Raw genomic sequence first — 23,203 nt, forward strand, 5'->3', positions numbered from 1 at the left:
TAAAATGTCATTGTAGGAAAAACAAGGGACCCTAAGAGTTTGTGTATATGTATAGATCAATTGATCATTTTTGCCTTCACTTTCCTCTTTTTACAGGTACATTGTAATATTTGAGGAAATAAATCCCTTCCCTCTAGAAGGGGAAAAAACGTTCAATATAATCCACATAAAACCTGAGAAAACATGAGAACAATATGTTACATTTGCCATATTTACTAAATTTGTTTCAGGCCAGTCCCTCCTTAATATCTATTTTTTTCCTCCTTTTCTTTAGGAACTGTGAACTCAGCTGTAACTGAAAATGTCTGACAGTCTGGATAATGAAGAAAAACCCCCAGCTCCCCCAATGAGGATGAATAGCAACAATCGGGATTCTTCAGCACTCAACCACAGCACCAAACCACTTCCCATGGCTCCAGAAGAGAAGAACAAGAAAGCCAGGCTTCGCTCTATCTTCCCAGGAGGAGGGGATAAAAGTAAAGTATCAGTGGCCGTGCATTGAAAAGGGGCTAGTTTATTTTCACTGTTACTTTTCTTTCGTGGTCCATCATTTCTTTAGCATTGAATGTTCAGGACTTGCCTGACCTTTACATCTACATCCTCAAAGGTTACCTTTTGTCAGAGGATCATGTTTAATTGACTTACTGTGGCATGATAGAAAATATACATATGATGTGTTTGCCTTTCCCATAAAGTTGAATTTATAACATTAAGTCAAGGGAAATCATAGTAACAGTACTGGGTTGAGTATATAAACAGTAACTTTCTTTGTGATACCATAGAATAGAAGTTAAAGCAATCTCTTCCTAATTGCAAGTTAGCACTTTTGGTAATTTAAATATTGGTATATTTACTTCTGTATAACTTTTTGGTAACTGAAGATTGTGAATTGCACATTTGGGAGTCAGTCCATTTTGACACAAGTTGTCTGCCTATCTGTCTGACCATATCACAAGACAGGAAGAAACAAAGTCACTTATTCCCTTTTTTATTCTACCAATTGATCCCTACAGAATCCGTCCTATGTGCACTAAATATCAAAATATATTATCATTTACTCATGTGGTGTTCATGATATAACTGGGTGCTTAAATATCATATGCTAACATGTAGGGATGATTGTGGGTATGAAATGTGTAGAAAGTAATTATTGGGTTGTATTCATTACCATAAACCTAAAATGTGACTGTGAGAAGAATGTGAGAAGAGCCAGTACAAGAGGCATTGGCACCACAGAAAGTAGCTAAAAGGGGCAAGAAATTAGATGTCACTAGAAAAGATACATTTTAGTTTGCTTCGTCAAGGTAAAACAAGTGGCTTTGTAGATGTTTATATCATGTTAATGGGCCTAGAATTTGTATAATAAAGAAAGCCAAAATTTGCATTAGTGCCAGCATACCCTTTTGTATAACTCTAAGATGCGTTATCCCTTATAACCTGTGGACAGAAAAATATGGATATGACATTAAACCTCTGGATTGAAGATAAGCAAGGCAATAATAAAATATTTCCCATGCAAGGGATCTGTATCCACACATGAGGGATTTTAAAATAAAAACGTGTTTACTACCACTGATATGGATCTTAAAAAAAGTTTTTCTGGAAGCAATGAATTGTTTGTAAATTGAAGGATGTAGCATGATCTAGAGGCCAAATCTTCTGTAATGGTGATGCCAACGAAGGACCCCACGTGTTGTATTTACATTAGCTGAAGAAAGTATTGAGACTTCAATGCTTTTTGGTGCTACTAAGACCACCAAGTGTTGGGAGTTCTTAAAAAATACTACTTACCCTTTTGAAGAGCAAGAGCCAACTAGCACTGACACGAAATCAGAAAAATCAGACAGACTAATATTACAGTTTTGTGCCATTATTTCAAGGGATCTCAAAGTAAAACCATTTCTGCTCTCGAGAAAACTATGTTCAAATCTTACCTAGAGAAAAGGCTGCCTTGTGTCCAATGCACTGACATGCAAAGTAAACAGACCGGATGATTTCTCCCCCACCCCTTATCTGTTGGTTATGAGGCATGCACTCAGGGCCTGGGTGCTGCTTTTGAGCAGTTTTGCTCAAGACTACTGCTCTACCACTTTGAGCCCTAGCACAATTTCTGGCTTTCTGGTAGATAATTGAAGATAAGAGTCTCACAGACTTTCCTGCCCAGCCTGGCTTTGAATCATGATTCTCAAATCTCAGCCTCCTGAGTACCTAGGATTACAGGTGTGAGCCACTGGCGCCTGGCTATTCCTTCTCTCTTTAAGGCATGGTTTCAACAGTGCTTTCTGGGAGAAATGCAAGACTCCTTCAAAGAAAGAAAAATCATTAATTCAAAGTCTTGCAGATTCATTATTCATTTTGTGCTTGACATGCTTCTCCATTATCCATCCTCATGTAACCATTGTCTTTACTACCAACTGTTTCCTTGAGCACTTAGATATTTAAGTATTTAGATCAGCATTTGGTCCATCCATCCAATAAAGAATGTTAAACGAATGCACAGCTATACTGGTCCAAAAAATCTTATAAAGGTTCCTGTATATGAAAATCCTACTGCACAGGATTCCTATAGTATCACTGACTAATCCTGTATGCTTAATAAAAGGGGCATTAGGTAGTTGAACAGAGCCTGCCAATAATGTAACCTGGGAAACTTGGCTAGAGATGCTAAAATATCTTTTAGTGGCCTCTCCAGAAAGCAATGAATCTTTGTACCAAGAAGAACCTGTGAATGAAGATTAACTTTTGATACAGAAACAGTCATTGGCCAAAGCTGAATCTGAATCTATTCATACTAAGTGATGTGATACTGTAGGATGATCCTCAAGAAGCTTCCAGTACCCCACATTTGATTATCATAAAAATTAGAAGTTTTGGGATGGGCCATGAATATAGCTATAAACAGAGGCAATTTTTTAAGAACAGGATTTTAATCTTCCCAGGAAAGCAATGGAAATGTATACCCCTATAAATCCCATGTAACCTGTTCAGAGCTTGAGTGATTTAGCAGAATTCCATAAAGAGGTACTGCAATTATTTCAAAAACATTGGGCACAAATCACCTTCAAGGGAACTTAAGCCATCAAGTGCCATTTAATTCCCTTGCTATTTCCAAACAAAGCCTGAATGATTGCTGTTAACTCTATAAAGACATGCTATACGAATATTTTTAAAAGATCATATTGGGAAGAAAACAGTGACAGAAAAGCCTAAACCATGGAGTTAGTGTCATTTAAACACCCTTATTGAATATCTGATAAGTTGCCTTCAGACAAACTTGAATGATTTAAACAAACTTTAGAATTGCCTACAAGTCTTACAAAATGACTTGGCAAGACAGAAATTATTTCAGAAAGGTCCAAGGTACTTGATTTCATTTACTTCATAGTGCTAAATATATGGGCAAGATGTTAGAACTTCAAGATTAGATTTCGGTGACTGTGAGAACATAGATATCAATGACCAGAACTAAGTGATAGCTGCATCCTGATCACCCCTGAAAATCCGCTCAGCATCTAAATGGAAATTGTGGAGAGCTCACTGTTTTTATTTTAATCTGTATGAACTCCCACCACTGTATGTAACCCACTGTTATTATTTTATTGCATATAGAATATTTATGTGGGCTTTCAAAATTTCACTTATGACCTCATTTGTTCAGCCCTTTTTTTCTCCTCCTAAATTCATGATTTCCTCAGATGGAATTTGCTACCCTGGGTTTTGTTTCAGGATTGTGACCTTCATGGGTGAGGAAGGATTAGTGTTTCTCTGCCCCTGCCTTTTGTTATTTGCTGGAGTTATATAACAACCCATCTTAGTGGACCGGGTACTGGATTTGGGTTCTCATGGCCTGGTTCATATCTAGACCTGGCACTATTGATTGTGACAGTGGGTCATAAATTTGAGACTCAGATTTATCACAAGTTAAACCAAGATGGTAATACCTGGCCTATATTTGTGATAATGAACTATAATTATTAATAACCAAAGTGCAATGAAAATTAAAATTAAGAAGTGTTATATAATTGTGAACTATCATTAAGACAAAATTTACTGGGCTCATAATTTTTTATAATCCCTCTTTTTCTTATCATATTAAATTATTATTAGTGCCAAAAACAGACAATAAAGACAAGCATATGGAAATGGAATACACTCATAATGACAAATGTCTGAAACAATGATAACACTTTAGTGGGTTTCTTTCTATACTCTTTCTATGACTATATATGCACATGTACTCTATTCGGCATTTTATGGTGATGTCTTGCTTCATTTAAAGTATATATGTTATTTTTGGTGGTGTGTATCATTTCATATTGTGGTGGCATCGTGGTTTGTTTAACCATTTCTGGCTTTTTGATATTTGGGATCCTTTCCTAAGTTTTGTCATTATAAATAATGTCAAAGAGTCTATTTCATTACTTAAAAGAAAATATTTGCTTTGGTGATGGCAAAGGATTTTTTAAAGCACTTTCAACATTTTTGTTTACATACAGAAATGAGTATCTTTTTGTTGTTTGCTTTTTTATATTTTTATTGTAAAGATACTATACAGAAGGGTTACAGTTACATGAGTAAGGTAATGAGTACATTTCCTATCTAGCATTATTACCCCCTTCTTTGTTTTCCCCTACCATCCTTTCTTTTCCCACCTCTCCACCTCCTCCCCAAAGTTGTAAAGTTAATTTTCAACATAGTGTATTGTATTTCTCATTGTTACAATGGGTCAACCTGTATCCTTATTTCAGCATTTTTTTATTTCTTTTACCCTCCCCAAATTAGAAAAATGTATATACAAGATACAGGTCACTGGAATCAAATACAGTGAAAACAGGGGTTATACCATGGGGGAAGAACATACAAATGTTGTTTACTTTTTAAGAGTCACTTTAGTAACCATATTTCATTGAGCAAATGGAACTTCAAGATATAGGTAAAAGTAAGAAGTAGTAGATAAAATTCCATACTGAGTGTCGATCTTTGTGAGAAACTCTTCCAAGGGCTGGATCTTGGAGGCAGAACAATACTTTACTTATAAAAACATTTTCAGGATTTAGACCAGGAAAAGGACATCCGAAACAAGTGTTCTAATTATATTTTAAGGACTTTGTGAAGCATGAGTCTGATTAAGTTTCTCTTATATTGACTACTAGAAAGCTTGAAGCCAAACATGTGGCCCATGCATAGCAGCTATAATAAGAATCCATGATATATAAGTAGTTTGTATTAGCTGTTTTTCAATGCTTCATTTATGCTACTACTTTTTAATTATTTTTCCTTTCCTTTCTAATCTTATTTGCATATATATATATATATATATATATACATAAAATCATATTATGTTTTGTGTGTTCTTATAAGCCACCTGAAATCTACTTTGGAACAAAGTAGGGAATAAATGCATGCATGAGTAAGCACATTAATAAACACTTAAATATAAAAAATCCAATAATTAAAAGGCAATGAGGCAATAGATGCAGCCAGGATTTTGAATATAGCAGAGTGCCTCCACAAGTAATTATTATTTTTTTTTGGGGGTCCGGTCATGAGGCCTGAACTCTGGGCCTGGGCACTGTCCCTCAGCTCTTCAGCTCAAGCTAGTGCTCTACCACTTGAGCCAAGGGCTCCACTTCCAGTTTTTTCTGCTTATGTGGTGCTGAGGAATCGAACCCAGGGCCTCATGCATGCAAGTCAAGCACTCTACCACTGAGCCACCTTCCCAGCCCCCAAAAGTATTATTTTTTAAAGACTTGAAACTTGGAAGAACATATGGGAAAGAATCGGGTGAACTTGAATGTTATAATACGTGCTGTCTATGTCTCATATGCTCATATGTCTTGTGTCTGTGATTCTTTTCAGTATTAGGTTTTTGTCTGGAGGACATGTAATGTTGTGTGAAATATGAAAGACTCTATCTTTAGAGAGTGTAGTTCATGCTCATTTTGCTTATGGGAAATTCAGAGGGACTTGGGAGGTAAGCTGCTAGAGAAGTGTAGAAGGGAAAAACAGGTTGTGTTTGCCATTTAATTACATTAGTGGTGCCAAGTAGTGTATCAGGAACTATAATAATTCAGTGTTAATCCCTTTAGTTAGTATATGCTACCCCCTTTTTACCAATGGTGTGGTGTATGCTGAAAACATTTAATTAAACAGCCTAAACCCTCTGTCCTCATAGATAGCAAAGGACAGAAGGAAGAAACCTCCCACTTCTCTCTGACTCTAGGCTCTATTCTTCTTCTCGTACACTATACTACCTGCAACAGGACAATGGGATTACTTGATCAGTCATGTTTCTAGCATCAGAAGCCACTTGTGGATTTCAATTTTCCTTAAGAAATTTATAGTATCCTTTAAATAGATCTCAATTTCAGAAAAGAATACTTTTTTCATTGCCCCATAGACAAAGAAAGAAACTCTTTCCATGTTTTTTTAAACAAATGTAGAGATGATAATATTGGCAATAGCGATGTGCTAACACTTGATTTAAGTGTTTTGGGGTTTAGATTATCATTTGGTATGTGTACATCATAGGCTTACATGCTGCTAGCTTTAAAGAGGTGAGGCATTAACTGCAAGTGTTCATAAATGTGAAAAATTTCATAATACTATATAACTTGTTACTGTATTAAATATATATTGTTGTTCTAATTCTTAGAGTGTGTTTTTCCTATATATCATACACAGAAGGAAGCACTGCTGTGCAACAATTATATTTTTAAAAGCCCAGCCATCCCTTATAGTCATGTTATCCATGTTTCAGTCAACACACATTACTAATTTTTATTTAATTAATGCAAAATAAAATGTACTTAGTGTAATAACAATATTCCATCTTTCTTTGGTGATGCTGAAGGTCTTTGGGGGATCTGCATTAGTTAGTGACTGTAATTTGTCCAATAATGGTGGGCATGTCCATTAATGGAGGTTTAATTTATCAGAAATCTGAATGTCAGAGTCAAATGCATTCTGAATTGTGTTTGCATTCCAAATTGTGCTTGTTTCTCCAAATGGAGCCCATGCAGCTCAACAAACAGTGCTCATTAGAGATCACTGCCCTATTCTTTAGGACTTTTGGTTTGTCCTCTGGGGTCAGTGCTGTGCCTCGGGAGAGAGCTTCCCCTCTAATCCTTCACTCCTAGAATTTTCCTGTGGAAAAGGAAGAAAGTAAGCACTCTCTTTGTCTACTAAGGCTCAGACTTCTTCCAGGCCAATAAACATGGTACTTTGGCAAAAATATAGAGCTCACTAAAACCATCAGATAATCAAATTACAGAGAAGTATAGAATATAGTAATAAGGAAAATACATACTAAAGAGAAAAGGTAGTTTTTGAAAGGAGTATTACACACTAGGGACAATGGAGACGATGGATAGGAACAAAGGAAAATACTATATCAAACATTAAAATGATGTGGGCAAGGAAAGAAAATTTGCTAGTGAACTTTCTTTATTAAAGCAAATGACAGCTTTTCTCCTTCTCAGACTTGGACCCTATATAATTGCTCATGTGATCAGAAGTATATAGAAAATACAATGCCTCATCTTGCCTTTTGTTGTGACACATTTTCCATTGAAATTGTTGCGCATGTGATTTGTACATAAATGAGAATGGAACAAGTCTGTGTTGAGTAGAAAAAATATAAATAGGAATTGACTTCCTAATTATTTTCCAGAATAAACAATGTTGCTGAATGTTTCTGAAGATGATACAACAGAGGCTGATGGATGTCTATATTTGTGTGGGGCAAATGAGTAATGAGTTTGCATGGGACTATCACTTCCTGTCACTTCCTCTGTCTCATCATCCTCACAGAACATCCAGCCCATGAATTTGGCTTGGCAATGCTCTCATAGAATCTGCTAGCACTGAGTTCTCATCTGAACATACTGTTTTTCCTAATCATTGATGATCATGCAGGAGGAAATAGGTATAGTATTCTACCTGAGGAAATAGAACTAGATATTGAAGAAATTGTAGATAGACTAATTAGGTGCTGTGAAATTTTCTGGGTTTTCAATTGGAGGACTTTAGCAAGTTCTACTGGACAGTCTAATAGACCTTTCCACAATAGGCTTTTCCAATGATGTTTCTGGGATTTACTAATGGAATAAAAAGATATACTAAGAAAGTGAATGTCTAAAATGGCCCAATTTAATTCTTTCTTGGGAGTTATATGCCACAGACATTACTCATGTGATGAAAGTACCGTTTTCAAAAAGTTGCAGATTAATATTTCCACAGGCACAGACATCTTGTTATTTAGTATATTGTAATTGAGAGGATGTATTTGGGGAAGGCTGTTATGGGGATATTACAGTATTTAAAGTACTTTTCATATTGGTTGTTTGCTAACCCTCTTGTGATGGAAGTAGGGTAAGCATTCCCATTTTAGAGAAAGCAGCTCAGAGATGCTCACTGAATCCCAAAAGATTGCTCTGACACTTAATAATAAAGCAGTACAAACCTAGAATTTATAACTTCCAACTCCTAGTCCAATAGGTGGGAATACTGTACTGCATACTAGAAGATAAAAGTAACTTATCTTGTTTTGAAAAATGGTTTTCCTCAATGGAATATGGCCAAATAGAGTTTTTACAGAAGTAGGCGAAACTTATATGTCAGAAATTAGAAGAGTGATAATTTCTTTGTCTTTACAACATTTTCCTCTTGAGGGCCCATCATATGAACAGGAAATAACTTGTTCTTATAGAAAAATTTAGGAAAAAGAAACAGCCAGGCACAGATGGCTCATGCCTGTAATCCAAGCTACGGAGGAGGGTGAGATCTGAGAATCAAGGTCAAAGACAGTCCTGGCCGGAAAATCTGAGAGACTCTTATTTTTATTTATTTATTGTCAGTCGTGGGGCTTGAACTCTGGGCTTGGGCGCTGTCCCTCAGCTCTTCAGCTCAAGGCGAGTGCGCTACCACTTTAGGCACAACGGCCACTTCCAGTCTGCTGGTGGTTTATTTGATATAAGAATCTCACAGACTTTCCTGACAGGGCTGGCCTTGAACCGAGATCCTCAGATCTCAGCCTCCTAAGTAGCTAGGATTACAGGTGTGAACCACCGATGCCCAGCTTGAGAGACTCTTTAACACCCATTAACCTCCAAAAACCTTAAGTGGAGCAGTGGCTCAAGTGGTAATGCACTAGCCTTGAGCACAAAAAGCTCAATGATCGCTCCCAGGCTCAGTTCAAGCCCCAGGACCAGCACCAAAAACAGAAAAAAGGAAATCATTATTTCTCCAATTTTTAAAAATTGTTTGGATTAAAAAAGTAGTGTTTGATGATTATAAATTGAAATAGTAAAGAATCCCATTGAAATAGAACACAATGGTTTCCTATAATTTCCTCTCCACGAATTCATTCATAATCCAGTATTCATCATTAACATGCACCTCCCTTTTCTGCTCATATCAGTGTGTGCTTTGCTCCAAATACTACATTTAAACCAGAAATATGCTAAATGGAATTTTCTTTTATAATTTTCACACACTCTGCATAATCGATTTCTTTAAATACTTAGAGCCGGCCTGGCATTGGTGCTCACACTCGTAATCCTAACTACTTAGGAGGCTGAGATCTGAGGATCGCTGCTGGAAGACAGGGCAGGGAAGTCTGTGAGACACTTATCTCCAAAAACCACTCAGAAAACTGGAAGTTGCACTGTGGTTCAAGTGGTAGCGTGCTAGCCTTGAGCTGAAGAGCTGAGGGATAGTGCTGAGGCCCAGAGTTCAAGCCCCATGACCGACAAATACATACATACATACATACATGCATACATACATACATACTTAAAGCTAACAATAAAACGTATTGTAAACCCAAAATTTCCATTGCAGTACCTCCATAGTATTTTTTTATGGTGAAAATATTGTACAGAGGGGTTACAATTACAGGGGCAAGATAGTGAGTACATTTCTTATCAAGCATTGTAGCCTCCTCCTTTGTTTCCCCTTCCCATCCCTTCCCATCCTCCCCCCCCGCCCCCTACCCAATCCTCCCTGCCCTCCATAGTATTTTTAAGTATTTCCAATTGTAAAATTTAATTTTAAAGCTCATATAATAGCATTCTATCAAAAATATGAAAAAATAAATCAATATCCTCTATATAAGAGACAACATGCATCTCATAGATCCAGGAGTTAAGACTGTTCACATGTATCCCTTCTCATACTCTAAACCTCAAGAAAGATATTTGTGTACAGAGCAGAAGTGTCACAGATTAGAATACAGGCAAAAATCAGTCCCTCAGTGTCTATTGGCTTCATGAGGAGTATTTACTTCTTTGACAATACCTACAGGGCTACTGTAGCCATGGGAAGAACTATTCTGGATACTTAATCATACTCAAGAATAAGGAAGGGTTAGGAATAGAGTTGTGAAACAGTGTGATCTGTGACCCAAAAATCAGAAGATTCAACAGAATATCATTAAAAATAAAAATGACACAACACTCTTGAATTTAATTCACTTCCTTTGTAGGTTGACACTAGGTCTATTACATTCTTATAAAGACAATATTTTGTAAGAGATCTTTGTGGGACACTAACTAGCAGCCTGTTAGTGACAGAAATCAACAAAGCATTGAGAGTACCTACCACCCAGCTATAATAAACAACTAGGAAGCTTCTCTTTGGGAAAATGAAGGTTATTATCCATAGAATGTATACAGAGCTTTAAAAATACTATTATATCCTTCCATGTCCTTCACAGAATGAAATAGGAATATTGAGGCAAAAACGGGCTTTTTAGTATTATAGATAACCTAACCATCCCTTGTGCCTATGCCAGAAATATCCTTCTACCTGTACATATTCTTTGGTTTCAAGAATATATAGCAAGATATGCTTATAGTTTACATCTAGGGAGAATACGTGGAGCATTAAGGAAAGGAGGAAGAAAGCTTGAGGTGCCAAACCACAGATATGGAAGAAGAGTATCTTCCAGGAATCCCTCCAATACCAGCAGCTCTGATACAAACCTACTTCTGAAAATGCTTTCCTAGTTCTTCTTTACATTAAAGGACTTCTTCGAATACCATAAGATAGAGATATAGCTACAACAAGCCAATGTATAGATCTGAGCTGTATGCTGACTTTGAGCACAGACTGAATTTATTAACTATCTCAATTTAAAAGACATAACAATCTGCCTTAGTGTCTCTTTTTGTGTGTCTGGTTTTGTGCTGAATTTTGTATGGAATTCTCTATAGAAGGCAAAGTTCCTCAGATTGCTGATTTATTGTACACATGGTTAATAGGAAATGTATACACACCCACACATGCACGCACGCACGCACTTACACACACACACACACACACACACACACACACACACACACACATACTATAAGTGTCCAGTGAATTATCTTAGAAGTAACAGCTGCACTAAGTGTAAGCATATCTTCTCCATTCCACACTCAATCTTCATTTTTCATAGCCTAAGTTAAATAACAATCATCATGAAGCCTGCCTCCATCATGCGATGTGGACTTTAGTGGTACATCTTCTTTTCTTTTTTCGTTTTTTCCATTTCTTTTTTTGTGCCAGCTTGAGGTTTGAACTCAGTCTCTGGGGTGTTGTACCTGAGCTTTTTCATTTAAAGCTGGTCATCTACCACTTGAACTACAACTTCACTTCCAGTTTTCTGGTGGTTAATTGGAGGTGTGTCTCACAGACTTTCCTGCCTGGGCTGGCTTTGAACTGCGATTCTTAGATCTCAGCTTACTGAGTTGCTAGGATTATAGGCATGAGCTACAGGCATCAAGCCAGGGATACTTCTATCATTAACCTGCTCAGTTTTTTTCCAGCACATTCTTCATCACTGTCTCCAATTTTGCCTTTCTCTCCTTTTTGATTTCCAGGACTGTTCTCTGTGTACCCTTTTCTTCTCACACTTGTACTTTTCTATCTACCCATGTTTCACATCTCATTTTTCATGTAATCCCTGTTTAAGTAAACTCTAGCTACAACAGGGTTCTGTGATTTGATTTCCTTTGACATGCATTTATAATGGAAGACTAACATTGTGTTTTTTGTAATTTATTACTTTATTTTCTTTGGTTTGGTTGTATCAGTTGTTATTTTTTACTTGCCAAGCACATTCCTAAAATTGATTTGCAAGTTTAAAATATTACTCAAAATCATCTATAACAACCTGCCATTACATTCATAATTCAATGTACATTTACTAATTGTCTTACAGACTGAAGGAGAAGGAGCTAAGTGAGATAGTAAGTGTTCCCTAGAGGTGGGGTTGTGAAATGTTTCCCTCAAACAACTATCCAGGCTTTGTTTATGGTCCTTGGAAAAATTATTTCTACATCTAACATATGCTTTATATTTTTTTAATTTTATTTTATTTGTGAACATACTTTACAGAGGGGTTACAATTGCATGGGCAGGATAATGCGTACATTTCTTACCAAGCATTGCAGCCTCCTCCTTTGTTTCCCTTCCCATCCCTTCCCAGCCTCCCCCCTCCCCCCCATCCCAATCCTTCTCCTTCCCCCCTTCCCCCCCACCCCCTTCCCCCCCCCACACCGACGTTGTAAAGCTCGTTTTGGACATGACAACTTGTACTTCTCATTGTTGCATCAGATCCACCTGTATCCTTAAACAACTGGTTTTTCCCCATCTCCTCCACAAGTTATACTGACATCAAATATAGTGAAAGCAGGGGTTATACTGTGGGGGAGGGACATACAAAGCAACAAAGAGATAATCTTATAAATTATGCTTTATATTTTGGTTTAACCTTTCTGTGTTAACATAACTGAAGTGTTGCTTTCTAATTATGCCATATATACCATAAAATTCTTCATACTTTCAATTGCTTTTACAAATGGTAATGTTGTGTTTTTAAGCCAGATTTATGCAGGAAAGTGTTCTCTATGGTATCCCCTGTCATTTCTTTCCTTTTCCCTCGTGCTTTGTTTTCCAAGAGCTAGAAAGTATTCTAAAAATAATTGAGGACATGACCATATGACATCTGATCGGATGACACAACAAAAATTCCAGGAATTTTAGGGGAAGATGACAAGTGGAACTCCTACAACAAGGAAGATCCATGTGTCAGGTCTCTAAAATGCTTCCAGAAAGAAAAGATAGCAACATCCAGGGATTTCATCTAGGGGAGAATTGGATGCTACGCACACCCTGAACCTTGACCAGCTAAACTGCCAATATATTGAGCATCAAAATAGCACTTGGCAAGAGATATGTCTGAATGAACACAAAGAATTCCAATCATTTTAACTATAAAGTAACTAAAACATTTCCCCACCATCCAGACCTTCTTCATGGGCCGGGATCACTGTCTCCTTATTTCTGAACATGCTATATCAAATAAGCATGCTTGTTCTTTCTTCATATGTTGCGTCTCATTTCACATAGTATAGGTCACTCATTCATCCATTCCTTTGTTCATTTGCTTACTCATTAAATGTTGAATCTGGTAATATGCTAGGGTATAGAGGGGAATAATTCCCAGTCCCTGCCTTTAGAAAAATTATAGCCTAGTAAGAGAAACGGTCACATGAATGTATGATTAGAGTTTACTATGTTAAGTACAAATCAGAAGTGTTAACTGAAGAGGGACATCCATTCAAGCTTAAAAAGAGGGATGGTTATTTAGGAAAGGCTTCCCTGAAGAGAAGACTGCTGTACTGGGGTGAATTTAAAAACAAACATCTGGCCATGTAAGGAATGAGTAGAATTCCAAGTTAAAAGTGCAACATCTTCATTTTCAAGGCACTAGGCATGATAAACTGTTAGGGGAATTTAACTACAAGAAGTTTAGAATATCAAGTGTAAAAACTGGGAGTATGGGGAGGAAGATGATCCTATGTAAGAGTTGTGCAGGAGAGAAATGTTAGTGACTTAACCAAATAGAAGTGCAGAAAGGAAATGCAGAGGATACATTTAGAATCAAATTATAAGAAGAGAAACTAGTGAAGAGAGAGCCAGGAAACAAAGGGGGGTTGTAATTTCATGTTGTTTCAGATGGGAGAAAAGCCATGGTTAGTTACTTAACTCCTCAGTATGAGGAGCCTATGAAGCCATTGAAGAGAGATTTTCCATAGTTAGTTCATTACATGGAGGCTGGGATCCAGCTGAGAGTGCATGACTGGAAGTACTAACATAGACTGTGATTGAAAACAGATGAAGAGATGATCCAAAGGAGAGGTTTTTAAGGAGAGATGAGGATCTAGAACAGCTCCAGGAGAATACTATTTAAGGAGCCAACAGAAAGAGACTCTTGTAAATGTTATTGGGAGGGAAAACCTAGAAATTTAGGATTAGACTTTAGAGAAGAATTGTGATAAATAAAGTGGACAGGAGTCAATTTCAAGAAGTATGCATTCAACTGAGTCAATTTTAATCAAGAAAGAATGGTTGTAAGGGTTGAAAAGTGGTACTTGATCAAAGAGGTGATCATTTATTTTTTTTTCCATCATGGGGCTTGAACTCTGGGCCTGGGCGCTGTCCCTCAACTCTTCAGCTCAAGGCTAGTGCACTACCACTTGAGCCACAGAGCCACTTCTGGCTTTTCCTGTTTATTTGGTGCTGAGGAATCGAACTCAGGTCTTCATGCATGTAAGACAAGCACTCTACCACTGAGCCACCTTCCCAGCCCCAAAGAGGTGATAATTTTATAACTTCAGGAAGTTATAGTAGTTTGGGAATTGAGAGCTACAGAAGTCAAAACTGCTTTTTCAGGGAGTTTAACTTAAGCCAGGTATGATGGTATATGCCATATAGCATCAGCACTTGAGAGGCAGAGACAGTAGAAACATAAGTTCCAGAACAGTTTGGATTACATAGTGAGTTCCAGGACAACCTGGAATACATAGCAAGACTGTGTCTCAAAAGTACAACAAAAGAAGTTTAGTCCAAAGGAAATGCCGAGGGATTATAACAGCAAAACATGAATGTAAATAGGAAGAAAGAGGTTTTAATTTTTAAGGACTAGAGAGAATTCAGCTCATCTCTTATGGCTAATAGAAAGTGCCAATAGAGAGGGGAACACAGAATGAACAAGAAGAAATAGGACCTACTTGATGGAGTGAGGCTCATGGAAAGAGGACTGGGATCTGGAGCACCAGTGGAGGAATACATCTCAGATTAAAGGAGTACCTGTTTCTTGTGGAAGTGAAGGAGAAAAAATCCTACCTGTGAGGATAAACACATGAGTGAGAGACGTCAATCCAGAGAAATGCCCAATGAGTTGTTTCCATGTTTCTTAGTGAATTAAAAGGCCATATACCGAAAGAAAAAATTGGGTAGAACAGGATTTTGAATGAAGTGGTGAAATTCTGAAATATTTCATGAGGGTAGAAGGGAGGAAATTTGGTAAGCAATGAGGACAATATTGGTGGGAACCATTAGTGGCCTAACTAAGGTATGTGACCCTTATAATAAACATCATTCTACAAGACTATGTGACTTTTCTCTCTAGAGAATTGTAGCAAGTTTATTGTAGATGTGGAGAAATTTCATGGTTGCATTTGACAGGGTAGATTTTTTTTTTAGAACAATTACAAGAGGAGCTCAAGGGTGAGAATTTCTAGAACAGTAACTTCAGAGCCATTTACATGATGTATCATAAGAGTCTAGGCCAGAAGAGAGACCAAAAAGGGGCTGAAAATACAAAACTCCAGGGAATGACACTTTAGTTGAGTTCAAAGAACTGGTAGTAGAGGAATAGAGATTAGAAGAATTAGAAGGCTAGTGGAATAGGAAGCTGAGCTCAGAGCGTGAGAAACAGGGTTGAATACTTCAGAGAAAGTGTTATTCTGGAATATGAAATGGTATAGAGCAGTCATGGTTCTCTGCTCTAGCTATAATCCTCTACAAAGTTAAAAACTAATCTGTCAGTTCTTACCTTCAGAAATCCTGACATGGACTACTCTGTGTAGACCTTTGAAAGTGGAACTCTCAGCCCTGATTGAGAACAATTGATTTAAAAGACAGCCTGGATAGTAGATTACAGAAGTGGAAGAGAGCTAAAAATTCAATAGTGTTAAGGATAAAGGAGGTGTCCATTTACACCTTTTGTTTCACAGAGTGATGAAAGAATAGGGCACATAAGAAGGAAGACTGAGAGCAACAGTCTTCAATGGATTCATATGTATGGCTAGAACAAAGTGACTAACCTCAAGAAGAGATGATTCTGTAGGCAAATACAGAAGCACTAATGGACAATTGGAGTATAATGAGAGGAAGCCTAGTTCTCCCTTCCCCTAGGTATAAAGGTTTGGGATGCAGAAAAATGAAGAACTTGTGCCAGGATTATTCAAATAGTGGTCGCCCTTGCTTAGTAGTAGGATTTAAAGTTGTTCTTAATTCCACAAGTGAAATGGTGGAGGCGTTTTAAAAATAAAAGATGCCAATATCTACCCAAAAACTAACACTTCAAATTTCTAGAAATAAGGCTCTGGCAGCTCTCCTTTAAAACTTTTTCCCAAATTAGAGTGATACAGAAGGGACGTTTGAGAACCTTAGGCCAATAGTGAAGAGAATATTTAAGGAAGAGGTTGAAGTTATTCTAAATAAGACAAACTCTTGCCACTAGACAAAATTCAGAATTCTGAGATGGGGTGTAAAGGTGACTGTAGATAACTAAAGGAAAGTTTCTTCCTTTACAGGATGGTAAAATAGTTAAAATATCAGGATGAGAGACCCTGAAGAACACATTTGGTTGCAAGAGTTACAACATGAACTAATGTATAGTCAGAGGTTTCTAAGGCCATGTGTTGACAGTTTGTTGTACAGCCAGTATTTTGCGACGACCTCATTCTAACTTCTGATAGAATGTGGGAGATATTTTTAGAAAGTGATATTTGTTAGGGCTTATTTTCTGCAAATACCGACCTAGATAGAACTGATAGGGCTGAGATTTAATATAAATGACCAATGTTCATAGAATTTTCTGGGGGTTATAACGACATTTTAGTATTAAAAAATTAAGAAAGAAACCAGTTTTCATGTAGCCTCCATTGAATCACTAAACATTTACCGAAGACTAGAACTCAGATCTGATTTCATTTTAAATGCCCCTAAGTAGTAAGTATGTTAGCTATTAAAAGTTTAGGTTCTGGAGACATAGTGGGGCCTAGGTTCAAGTATTAACTCTGACATGTGCCAACTGTGTAACCATGGGTATATGGTTTTACTTGCCAAAGTCTCACTTTTCTCATCTATAAAACAACAATAATATGACCTACTTCAGAAAATGTTGTGGAGATTGAGGGAAAAATGAAGTTTTGTCTGTGGTAGGTGTTCTTTGAAGAACAGTTATTGAGTATTCAAGCTCAAGGCATGTAGTGGCAATGCAAAAATGAATATGATACAACTTTTGTTGCTAGGGTCTCAAATATGAGTAAGAGAGATAGGTATGTAAAAAGAAATAATAATCCAATGGTTGTGTTAAGCTCTCTTTTACATAGAGTAGTTCAATGCAAACAAAGAAGGAGGGACATTTAACTTTGCACGGCAAATGCAGGGCACATATTACAAGGTAGGGGAAACATAACAGTGAGTCTTCAAAAATAAGGATTGGGCTGGGGATATAGCTCAGTGGTAGAGCACTAGCCTAGCATGCCTAAAGACATTGGTTTAATTCCCTGAATTGAAAAAAGAAAGGGATGGAGGGAGAAAGAAAGGGAGGAAGGAGAGAAGGAAAGAGACTAAGGGGAATAATTCACACATAGGGTAGAAGGTTAATTGCGAGCATAATTTGCAAAGCCTAGGCCTAATGTATATGAAAACTTTTCGGTAAGACTGTCCAGGCTGGCTTTGAACTGTGATTATCCTTAGATCTCAGTCTCCTGCATAGCTAGGAGTACAGGCATCAGCCACTGGTGTCTGGCTATATAACTTTGTAAATGACACAAGTATGTAGGTTAATAAGAAATAAGATTATTTTTAAAAATTTAAGTAAATTGTCATAGGAACACTAGAACTAATTTGGACTTCCTTTTGTAAGGTCATTTTTTATTGTGGTTGTCTATTGGCAAAGGAATCATAATCTCTTCATTGCTGAAAGCCTTCCAAAGGAGTAGTATAAGACCTTACACTTCTAATCTGGATGATTGGCAGTATCATTGTACTGAAATAGGGGACTACTATGCTTGGCTCTGAGGCTAAGAATCAAGTGGCCTTCTTGGAAAATACTATTAATTCAGTTCTGTGTATAATTCAGCTCAAGTGGAATGTTTGTATCTATGTTAGTATGTTAATGTGCAGTCAATGTTAATGAAGAAGTTGAAATGTTTATTGGTAGGCAATAGAGGCTATGAGTACAACTGATAGAAATATTAGAGATACAGATTAAAATTAGACATCATGAATCTCTGAGAGTAAGTGCAATATACACATGTATATTGCAATTTTATAGATAGAACTGCAGCTACCTTCTGGTTTTACAGAATTGAATTTGGTTCCCTAAAGGTTGCAAGAGCTTGTTAAAAATAATATGAATAAATCTGCTTGGGCAGAGTTTCTCACAAGACTTAAATCCTTCCAAAGTATTAGGAGGAGTTCTAGAAATTTTATCTTTGTATATTACATTGGTTTTATTTGAAAGAAACTTTTCTCTTATGTTAAAGTTCCTAGTCACACAATATCTGGATCCATCCCTGTCAACTACAGATTAGGAAATTACCCAATATGAATCTGGGAGCAAATTCAATCAGAAGAAAGGAGTGATGAGATAGAATTTTAGAAGGACAAAGATTATACTAGGAGAGGCAGAAGAAAAAGAGCAATGGCAATCAAAGACATAGTTTGTTTTCTGGAGGAGGAAATTCAGACTATGAAAGTGGAAAGAGAGGTGGTTAGCCATATATGAGAGGTTAGAAAATGAGATAAATACAACCAAGATCATAAGAATTACTATTACACCTTGAGTAAAGTGATAAATCTGAAGGCTGATTGTTCTTTTTGCCTTTCTGAACAAGACAAAGTAAAGGTTATATAAATGGTCACTGCAGTACATTAACAAAAAAACTAGAAGTACCAACAGACATCTCTAAATGTAGTCTATCTAGGATAATATTCACCAGCAAAGATTTAATGTAAAATGTAACCTGTGCCAATGATAAGTTAAGATGACATATGAATATACCTTGAAAATGAGTTTGGTGGCCAGGCAAAGGTTTTGAATGATGTAAATCCTTTGGCCCTCATCCTTTCTTTTCTTGTCCCATATACTTTTTCTCATGATTTGAATTTCCGTATTTCTGCCCTTTGTCTCTGCACTCTGACAGGAAATATGGAGTAATGAATGAGATAGTGTGGAAAGACAAAAGCCCTAAGAATGACATTTTAATATGAAAGGTTTTGAATTTAAAATGTATCCTGGATATCTTGCAAAACCAGTCATCTCTGTATGGTTAATTGAATGTTATGTATAAATCAGACCAAAGAGACGTCTAGTTTCAATTGGGGTAAACCAAGTTCATGCTGACTTGCTCAGTATTAGAAAGGTGAGTGTTTCTTCATGTTAAATACAATCCAATCAGAGGTATATGCTCAACTGTGCTGATATGTCTTTTATGGAAGCTACTAGTTTTCTTCTGATGATTCCAAACAAGATGGTCTTTGCTTAGATAATCAAAGATGGAAATAAAAGGTAGCCACAACATGGATACTTTTCTCCTGGGAACTATTTATAGATATACTTGTTACATTAGAGTTCTTAAATTAATATATTCAGTGATAATATCTTTAAAGGATTTTAAAGGATTTTTGAATTGTTAACTGACAATATGTTTACTAAAAATTATGTCAATAAATCTGAATGGCTGCTATAAAGCAGTGCAAAGTAAAAAAAATATAGCTACAAATGAAAACAATTAACCAAAGAACTGATTCAATATTTTCAAAAGCTAACAAAATTAATTCAGTAAAAAGCACCAACATGTAACCTTTCATAGCATTATACTAAATATGAAATGACTAAAAGTAGTTTTAAACATACAGAAGGGTTTGTAACACCATTGATTTGTGGGAACACCTTCATTGGATAGAAAACTAAGTTGTTTCATAATGCAAACATAGGAATCATAGGTGGCAAACACTTGATAGTTGGCTAATGTTGACATTTATGAACAATTCACAACAGTTTATAGATAACTAAAATGCTTTTGTTTTCTATTCTTCCTTTCTAATACTACGGCTTAACCAAAATTGAGTATAATGAATTTCTTATTTAATAAGTGATATCTGAGCTGACAAAGTCTATGCAACAAAACATACTCAGATACTTACTGGTTATATCATGAGGCTGATAAAGAAGGTAAATAGCTTTGAATGACAGTTTTATTTGAATTGGTTTTGGAATTTATTTTTGAGACAGGGTCTCATGATGTAGCCCAGCATGTCTTAGAATTCCTTATGTAGCAATCCCTCTACCTCACAATCCACCTGCCTCATCTTCCCAAGTGCTGGGATTATGGGTATACAGGAAAATTTCGAGTTATATAAACATGATACTTTTCATTGAATTCTCAGCCACCCTTTCCAATAAAATTGGGATTCCTGGAGTTAAGTATTGCTAAAATTGCTTTGTAATCAATTTTCTTTCAACTTTATAATTGTTTGGATGAACCTACTTATACAACTTATGGCAGCCAAAACTATGCCTCGAATAAATACATGTTAACATTTTGCCTTTAGCCAATAAGAAGAAAGAGAAAGAGCGCCCAGAGATATCTCTTCCTTCAGACTTTGAGCATACGATTCATGTGGGGTTTGATGCAGTCACCGGGGAATTCACTGTAAGTAAGCTTCTTATTTTGTTTTGTGAGCCATGAAAAACCAACCATTTATGATAATAGGTTTCAAGAAAAAAATTCCCATACTCTCAGTTTCAAAAAAAATTTCCATACTCTCAAATGGAAGAATCAATGTTTTTCTCTTTGACAATTTCAAGTCTGGTAGACTTTGATTAGGTGATCATAGATAGAAACAGAAAGTGTTAACAGCATTGGAAAAATTATTTTGTTCATCATAACAAAAATGGATGATCACTAGTCTTCTACTTGATTGGCAATTTTAGTTACCATGGTGCACAACACATAGTCCCGGTATGGATATGCTGCCTGAACTTGTTCTTTAATCAGGTAAAGTAAATCAAGAATCATGTACTCAACTTGACCAGTGAGGACTATTTATCAAAATAATTAATGCTTTACATTGGGACCTGAATTACCCAGATCAGTTAGTCCTGCTCACTAAAAATCTGTCAAATTGACCTGTTTTTTTCTGTTTAGAAGAACACAGATTTTAAGATTATTAATAATTATATTTTGGAGACATTAAAAACCTTATTCAAGAAGAAATATGGATAAATATATACATATATACATTATATAATATATATCTTAGTGGTATGAGCTTATTTTATATCTAAGTAATTCATAATAAAAACCAATATGAAGGCTCTAGGTGTAACAGTGATAAATCAAGCCAATTTTTGATATCTTTAGTTCTTAATTAGCACAGGATCCCACATGTAGGCCATATTATTCTTAAAAAAATCTACCATCTCTTTTGAACCATGTTAGGGAAAAGATTTTGTTAGAAACATGTCAGCAGAAAGGTGAGCAACCCTTTTTTCTATACTAGTAAGGAACTTAATGAAAATCTACATTCTAAAATAATGAGTAGTTTTGAGTGAATTGAGAAAAGAACTTTGATAGCATTATCATATGTTCTTAGCTTCTTAAGCCAAAGAAAATTGTTGATATTGAGGAGTTAAATATCTGGTCTCACAATGTGATGGTTAGTGAATAGACTGTGTTATATAATTAAGTGAAAAAAAAGGAGCAAATCAATTTGATTTGGAGAAATAATGCATGTCTCTAAATTGACAGCTGAATTGTCATGTTTGCTCATTCTGAAAGTAAGCAATATGAGAAATGAAAGCACAGTAAATGTCTCAGCCCCATAAAGTGCTGTGGGCTGATAATCTCTGCATTCTCATTAGCAAGCAGAAAAGAACTTTAAAAAATAACAACAGTGCTTTCAGTGAGATAGCAGTAGGATTGAGATCAGTAGGATTGAAGCAATGTCATTATAGCAGTTAGAGACATTATTCAAATGGCATTGAGTTTTATCTCAACCTTTATAACGTTGTAAGAAAATTCTCGTAGGTATATTTAGAAACTACTCAACATCAACACTACCACTACACATCATCTCCACCAGATAATAGTGATTTTTATAACTTGAACAATTGTATATTTTAAAAATCATTTTAAAAAGTGATTAGAACCATTTTTCCAACATTTTCACACGAGAGGAAGCTCATTAAGATTTATAGATGTTTTATCTAAGAACTTATTTTTAAAGAACATTGTCTTTCCAGTTTTTAACTTTACTTCCTTTGCTTTTCTTCTGTTTAAATTTCCCTTTTATTGTCACTCCATATTTTTAATTTTTTTCTTCCTTTTGGTTTCTGCATGAAAATTTTTTCCTCTATCTCATCTGACATTCTGATGCTTTCCCAATTTTTTATTCTTCTCACATGTTCCACCTTACCTGACATCTTATGATATAACCTACCTTTAGATCTTTCTTTGTTCTTTCTGTATTCTGAATAGAAATGAGGGAAAAGTGAGTCACCACCATCTTGCTGACTGGAACATCAGCCATTTGTACTTTGTTCTTAATTAGAACCCAATGTACTGGAGAGAGATAGAATGGGGTATGTAAGGGACAGTCTTTCTGATCATAAATAATAATTTGACAAAACAGGATCAAACCAATTCCCCTAAAACAATTTGAAATAAAATAGATGTTTTACACATGGTCTCTTAATAGTAATCCATTGAGCACAAAGATAGACACAGGCTGAATCTGGAAATCTAAAGTACATTATTGTCCGCTTGATTTTTTGAAATAAATCCTACCTTGTTCTTACACATTATTCTTAAAGATCCCATTTTTCCCTTTCACTATTTTAACCCATGGTTTCTATTCACTATGCTGTTATACTTAACTCTTATAATACCAAAAGATAATAAGCTTTTAATAATCATTTTTGTAGGAGTTAGAATTGAGCCCTGATTGCTTTGGTACCACTAAATTATTATGCACTGGGGGAGCCACATTATTAAATTTGGTTATTGGGGTTTTTGAGGTTGAATTTTGTGTTATTTGTTGAACTGTCTAATCCAGTTGTCTTACAAGG

The 23,203-nt window shown here is 36.0% G+C and overlaps 1 protein-coding gene across 5 annotated transcripts in view; it reads left to right on the plus strand.

Moving 5' to 3' along the window:
* Nucleotides 1–23,203, plus strand: part of Pak3 (p21 protein (Cdc42/Rac)-activated kinase 3) — a 250,362-nt gene that overhangs the window by 159,141 nt on the left and 68,018 nt on the right. For all 5 annotated transcript variants that reach the window (XM_013025849.1, XM_013025850.1, XM_013025846.1 and 2 more), the window contains 2 exons: nt 275–476; nt 20,686–20,786. In XM_013025849.1, coding sequence (XP_012881303.1) covers nt 302–476; nt 20,686–20,786 — 276 coding nt within the window. In that variant the 5' untranslated portion in view covers nt 275–301. Of the gene's footprint in view, nt 1–274; nt 477–20,685; nt 20,787–23,203 lie in introns of those variants that run through there.

The sequence above is a fragment of the Dipodomys ordii genome, unplaced genomic scaffold, assembly GCF_000151885.1.
Source record: "Dipodomys ordii isolate 6190 unplaced genomic scaffold, Dord_2.0 Scaffold88, whole genome shotgun sequence".
Taxonomy (NCBI): domain Eukaryota; kingdom Metazoa; phylum Chordata; class Mammalia; order Rodentia; family Heteromyidae; genus Dipodomys; species Dipodomys ordii.